Source organism: Callorhinchus milii, unplaced genomic scaffold (genome assembly GCF_018977255.1).
Source record: "Callorhinchus milii isolate IMCB2004 unplaced genomic scaffold, IMCB_Cmil_1.0 Scaffold68, whole genome shotgun sequence".
NCBI lineage: Eukaryota > Metazoa > Chordata > Chondrichthyes > Chimaeriformes > Callorhinchidae > Callorhinchus > Callorhinchus milii.
In genome coordinates this window covers 174,114-180,450 of record NW_024704809.1, presented here as the reverse complement: position 1 = coordinate 180,450, position 6,337 = coordinate 174,114, and the positions used below count along the sequence as shown (strand labels likewise).

Below are 6,337 nucleotides of genomic sequence, written 5' to 3'. Positions count from 1 at the left end.
AGTCCTGGTCCAACTGCTGACGGCAGCACTGCCTGACTCGTTGGCAGTCACTGGGGGCAGCGAACCCTGCAGCGAAAGCCCCAACTAACTCACAGGGAGGGTGGTCCTAACGGGAAAGTTTTCCAGTCATCGCGCTCTCTCTCTCACTCTCTCTCAATAGCCAAGCTACGCGTGGGCTTAGCCGGTTAAGACTCCAACAGTTACCACCCCCCACCCCCCCCCCCCCCCACCCACCCCCCACCACCCACAACGCACACTCCCTGTATTCAGTGATGGAATACCTCCCGTTCCCAGTTCATTCTCGACGAACGTCGCAAACGTTGCACTGACTCACGCGATCGGAAAGCGACCGGGATCCCAAACGATCGAAGGGTTAAAAAGTGGGCGCAGGCGGAAAAAAATAAATAAAAATGGGGGCGGAGGGGCCACTCCTTGAAGGTGAGGTTGAAATCTGGTGCATCCGTATGAGGTGAGGGACATTGCCCCATTTCCTTCCTTGTACTTAACTTCAGACTGTTTCTAAACTGGTTCTGTTTTATTTTTTTAATTACTCCCCTCGTTGGGTCTCCGTGATCTCAGTGAATGGCTCCGCTGTGCGCCCCGAACTACCGTGTGTGCTCCCCTATTTAATTTCCACCCTTCTACTTTTTTTTTTTTTTTTTTTCGCAGTCGTATAATCGTGAAGTATTTATTGTTTTTAATTGTATATTTTTTTAATTCCAGATTCAATATGTGAATAAACGTTATTTTGACCAGCCTCAAAGCTCAAAAAAAATTACTTCCCAAGTTCCGCAGAGGCTAAAGTCCTCCCCACCCCCCCCCCCCACCCCACGACGTGAAAGGCGTTCAATTTGGCGTCGAGTTGTAAACCTTGACGCTAAAATGGCGCCCGGCCTGGCCGGCTACGTCACTGGCTATCGGTCTCGCGACTCAGTCTGGTTTGGGCAGCGTATTGTCGGGAGTTTCTGACCTTAGCTCAGTGGTTAGAGCCGTCGCCTCGCAAGCGAGAGGACCTGGGTTCGATTCCCGGGAGGATCGGGGCAAAATGTTGGGTAAGTTTCCTTACTCCGCACGCAAACGCGCACTCACGCACTCACGCACGCCCCCGTTTACCAGCAGTCAATAGGAACCCGGCTGTTAAGTCGATTGAGCGGATCGCTTTTCCGGCGGTAATAATCCCTTCAAAAAAAAATAATAATAATAATAAATTGGTCGCTCAATCCAAGACTGTTTGTGGGGACGTCGCTGACGGCCGCGTTTTGCCCACAAAGTGCACAGTCTCTTTGCACCGTGTTCTGTGAAGCTCTTTGGGACGTCTCGGAGACGCGATAAGGCGCTGTAATCCAATGCGAGGATTGTTGTTGTTGCTGTTGTTATTAAGGCAGACCTGGAAATTTAAAGACCGAAGAGCTTTAGTTTCAAAGAGTTTATTAAATTACATTGTAAGGCTGAGGAACCACCGATTCTCCGTTCAGTCTCGACGGTGAAGCCTGAGATACCGAGACAGGCAGGTGAGTGAGATGCCGACCTGTGCTGAGAGACTGCGGTAGAGGCTACACGCAGTTTACACCCCAAAATACACACCACGGTGTGAAATGTGGGCACGAGTGGGTGTGCGGTACACGTGTGAGCGCATTTTGATAGGGATATTTTGTTAGGTCGGGGTTTTAAGGGATATGGGGCAAGGACAGGTAACTGCCCACCCCTTGGCTCCTCTACATAATGCCCCCCATCACTATGATACCCCTCACCACCCCCCACCCACTCTCCCTTCTCCCCACCCCCCCTCACGCTAGACGATCATTTCCAGGTGCCGGGCGTACTCGATGACCTGTTTGGCGAGTTCTGTGGACGGGATGGTGGCCTCCTCAGGCTTGTGTTGCTGGGTGGTGAAGGAGTAACAGTTGTCGGGCCTCAAGACCCAGCCTCGCTGAGGGGAAACACAGCGGAGAGTGGGTCACAGCAGAGCAGAGACCAGCCCAGGTCAGCCGAGACCCCCCCACCCCACCCCACCTCCCCATCCCCTCTCCTCACCTGCAACTCCCCAGCAACTCACACCCCCACCTCGCGCTCCCCACCCTGCACCCTCCTGCCTTGCAAACTCCATCTTCACAAAGCCCACCCTCACATACCCCCACCCTCACATTCCCCGTCCTCACCCCCTCACATTCCCCCACCCTCACCCCCACCACCTCAAACCCCTGCCCTACACCCCCACCCCGCCTCGCACGTGCGCTCCAGCACCCCCAACCCCTTGCAGTCCCCCCCCACCCACCTTCGCAACCCCGCAACTCACCCCCTCGCTTGCCCCACCTCACCAAGTCCCCCCCCCACCCCCCATTGACTGACCGCACCCACCTTTTTGGCGTAGTCGGTCATTTTTTTGGGGGTGCTGAAAAACAAGGTCCTCGAAGCTTCGCTGAAGAAGATATTCTCGTACGCCTTCTCGATGCAGCCGGCGATCTCGTCCCTGCAGCGAAACCACCAACGTTTTCTGCGAGAAGTCACCCGTGCACCCACCCACCACCCCCCAACAAAAATCACACCCCACCCACCCCGGCAGACCTTCCTGCTTTCCAAAGCTGTATCACATTGTAACACACACACACCTGTTTACCAGCAGTAATCATTGAATCATACAGCACAGAAGGAGGCCATTCGGTCCATCGTGTATGTAGCTGCTCTTTGAAAGAGCTACACAAATCAATCCCACTCTCTCCCCAAAGCACTGATCAACCCCACTCCCACGCTCTCTCTCTCTCCCCATAGCACTGATCAACCCCACTCCCCCGCACTCTCTCTCCCTGCAAACGTATCCTCCCCAAACATCTATCTGCTTCTCTCTTGAAAGCTGTTATCGAATCTGCTTCCACCAGCCTTTCAGGCAACGCATCCCAGATCCCAACAACTTGTAAGCAAGCTGGGAACCCGGCTGTTAGCCGATTGGCGGATGGCTTTTCCGGAGGTAAAATTTCCTTCAAAAAAATATATAATTTGGTCACTCAATGCGCTGGGCTCCAGCGCAAACCCAGCCCAACACACACACTCACACACACACTCAGGAACTCACCGAATAGTATCCAGTAGGATGTCAATAAAGAAGGTGTAACTTTCAGCGGGAATGTTCCCCTTTGCCAGGAAAACCTTATTGTAGCTCCCCTCCATCAGGTACTGAAAGACAACACAGAGCAATGGCCTGTGTACGTGTCCTCCTCGCGGTTTATTCCGTGCCTTTCACGTCGGGAGGTTGTTTTAAAAGCGTTTGGTTGGAGCTCTCGCCTCGCAAGCGAGAGGACCTGGGTTCGATTCCCGGGCGGGGCGAAACGTTGGGCAAGTTTCCTCGCTCCACACACACGTGGGACATCGGTGTGTGCAATCGGCTGCCGCATTTCGCCCCAGAAAACGTACAGTCACTGCACTTCCGTGAGGCGTTTCGAGACGTCTCGAAGACGTGATAAGACGCTGTGTCAAGTTCGAGGATTATTATTATTATTATAACAAGACCTTCTCACAATCCCGACTCTCCTGAACCGCGGTTTGCGGCCGTCCTGCCCGCACCTCTTACCTGCTCCAAAGACACCGGGTGTTTGATGTATACGTTCGTCTGGATGTCTTTCGCCGGCAACCTCTCCAGCTCGGTGTGGAACTCGGCCACACGGTTCTGAGACAACAGGAAAAGCAGGTTCAGCCCCAACAGCTGGTGCTTGTAGGCTGACTCGGGCAGCTCATCCCTGCAGAGAAACACAGCACAATACAACAACAACAACAACTTGCATTCACGTAGCGCCCTCCACGCGAGGTAGCGTCGCTGAGCGCTTAACTACAGCCCAAGAACACGCAACGCGTTCTCCCTGACTCTCTTGCCTGTTTACAATAATTCGGTCACTCAACCCACGACGTGTTCGTGGGGACGTCGCCGTGGGCGCAACTGGCTGCCACAAAACGCACAGTCACTGCACTTTACAGTGTATCCTGTGAAGCGCTTTGAGGCGCCTCGAAGGCGTGATGAGGCGCTGAGTCAAATGCGAGGATTATTATTATTCGTACAGCGCCTTTCAGGCCAGGAGAACGTCCCTCACAAGATGTGGAGTCCCTGTAGCTCAGTGGTTAGAGCGAAAGGACCCGGGTTCGATTCCCAGGCAGGTCGGGGCGACTTTCCTTACTCCACACAGACACACACACACAGACACACACACTCGCGCGCGCGCCTGTTTACCTAGCAGGAAGTAGGTAAGTTATTAATCGCTCTTCTGCTGGTAGTAATCCCTTCAAAAATATCTAAATAAATAATAATTTGGTCACTCTCTCTCTCTCTCTCTCTCCATCCCTCTCTGTCGCTCTCTCTGTGTAACTGACACGAGACTTACTTGTAGTCAAAGTAATAACACTTGAGCTGTGCCATGTAACGCTCAAAGGAAGGAATCTCTTTCTTTAGGATGCTCCATTGGGCTCCGATTTCCAGAACATCCCCTTTAAAGGAAAAACAGGTTCAGACTCTTGTTGTCGGGAGCTGGAGAGAGGGAGGGAGTGGGAGAGGGAGAGAGAGAGGAGGGGGGGGGGGGGGAGTTGTTGTTATACTCACGGGCGAGGATGAGTTGTCTCTTGGTGAGCTTTGTGCCTGAGGTGGGCAGGAAGTTTAGCTCCAGCAGAGAAACCTGTAACACAACGCGAACGGCCGTGAGCTCACACTGCGCTCGGCAGCAGCAACAACAACAACAACAACAAGATTCCATTTATAAAGCGCCTTTCACGTCAGGAGGACGTCCCAAGGCGCTGCACAGTTGGGTCACCGACGCCCTCAAGGCCGATGCTGATGATACTAATCCCGGCGCCCGACCCGGCGCCTGATCACGTCTTCGGGGCACCGCCAAGCGCTTCACGGGATACGCCACAAGGCGCAGTGACTGTGTGCTTTTGTGGGTGAAACGCGGCGGCCGATTGCGCCCGGCTGCGACGTCCCCCCACAAACAGCCGTGGATTGAGGGACCAATTCATTATTATTTCGAAGGGATTATTACCCCCCGGAAAAGTGAGCCCCCAAACGACTAACAAGCGGGTTCCTACTGACTGCTGGGAAACAGGCGTGTGCGTGCGTGCGTGTGGGTTGTGGGGGGGGGGGGGGAGAGGGAGTAAGGAAAGTTGCCCAATGTTTCTCCCTGACCCGCCCGGGTATCGAACCCGGGTCCTCTCTCTGCCTCACGAGACGAGGGGTCTAACCGTTGCAGCTACAGGGAGAGACTCCTCAAATAATGCACAGTCACTACGCTTTACAGCACGTCCTGTGAAGCGACCGTAGGCGTTTGTGTGGTGGTGGTGGTGGTGGTGGGGGGAAGAATCATCACTGGGCGCAAAACACACAGTCACTACACTTGACGGCGCTGTGAGAAACACAAAGGGTTTGTTATTATTATGATTATTTATTATCGGTTAATTATTATTTATTTTTAATGATTTTAAACCAAATAAAAAGTGATTATTTTTGTCATGAAACAACCAGGGGCCGAGGGGGGGGATAGCTCCCAGGGCCCCCCCTCAGGAACCCCAGGGCCCCCCTCAGGAACCCCAGGGCCCCCCCACCAGGAACCCCAGGGCCCCCCTCAGGAACCCCAGGGCCCCCCTCAGGAACCCCAGGGCCCCCCCTCAGGATCGCCCCTCCCCCTCAGGAACCCCAGGGCCCCCCTCAGGAACCCCAGGGCCCCCCTCAGGAACCCCAGGGCCCCCTCAGGAACCCCAGGGCCCCCTCAGGAACCCCAGGGCCCCCCCTCAGGATCGCCCCTCCCCCTCAGGAACCCCAGGGCCCCCCCTCAGGATCGCCCCTCCCCCTCAGGAACCCCAGAGCCCCCCTCAGGAACCCCAGGGCCCCCCCACCAGGAACCCCAGAGCCCCCCTCAGGAACGCCCCCTCCCCCTCAGGAACCCCAGGGCCCCCCCTCAGGATCGCCCCCCAGCCCCCCAGCCCCCCCCCGCAGGCCCCAGCCCCCAGCCCCCCCCCCCCAGGACCCCCCCCCTCAGGCTGCTGTCACCTTCAGTTTGACCAGTAGGTCCTCACATCGCTTCAGGTTCGGGCTCTTACGGCTCCACTCGGCCCGGAGCTGCTCGTACATGGTCACCGCCTGCTCCAGCGCCGCCATAGTGACTGCGCCAACCGGCAGCGGCCTCACTGCCGGAAAGCAAAGGCGGAGCGGCCTCACTGCCGTAAAGCGGCCGCCAAACCCCCGCCGCCCCCAAACCCTCCTCCCCGTACTCGCTGCCGTAAAGTGGCGACACCCACCCACCCACACACACACGTCACCTCGCCTCGCTGCCGTAAAGCAGCCACATCACCTGACCCCCCGCCC

The 6,337-nt window shown here is 55.9% G+C and overlaps 1 protein-coding gene across 1 annotated transcript; it reads right to left on the bottom strand.

Annotated features, from left to right (window-relative positions):
- Positions 1-1,411: 1,411 nt before the first annotated feature.
- psmd8 (proteasome 26S subunit, non-ATPase 8) lies at positions 1,412-6,187 on the bottom strand. Its single transcript, XM_042345616.1, has 7 exons — positions 6,023-6,187; positions 4,583-4,655; positions 4,368-4,470; positions 3,566-3,731; positions 3,071-3,171; positions 2,359-2,470; positions 1,412-1,930 (listed from the first exon to the last, which is right to left on the bottom strand). Exons 1-7 carry the CDS (start codon positions 6,128-6,130, stop codon positions 1,793-1,795), a joined length of 801 nt encoding a protein of 266 aa, XP_042201550.1. The 5' UTR covers positions 6,131-6,187; the 3' UTR covers positions 1,412-1,792.
- Between the last annotated feature and the right edge of the window lie 150 nt (positions 6,188-6,337).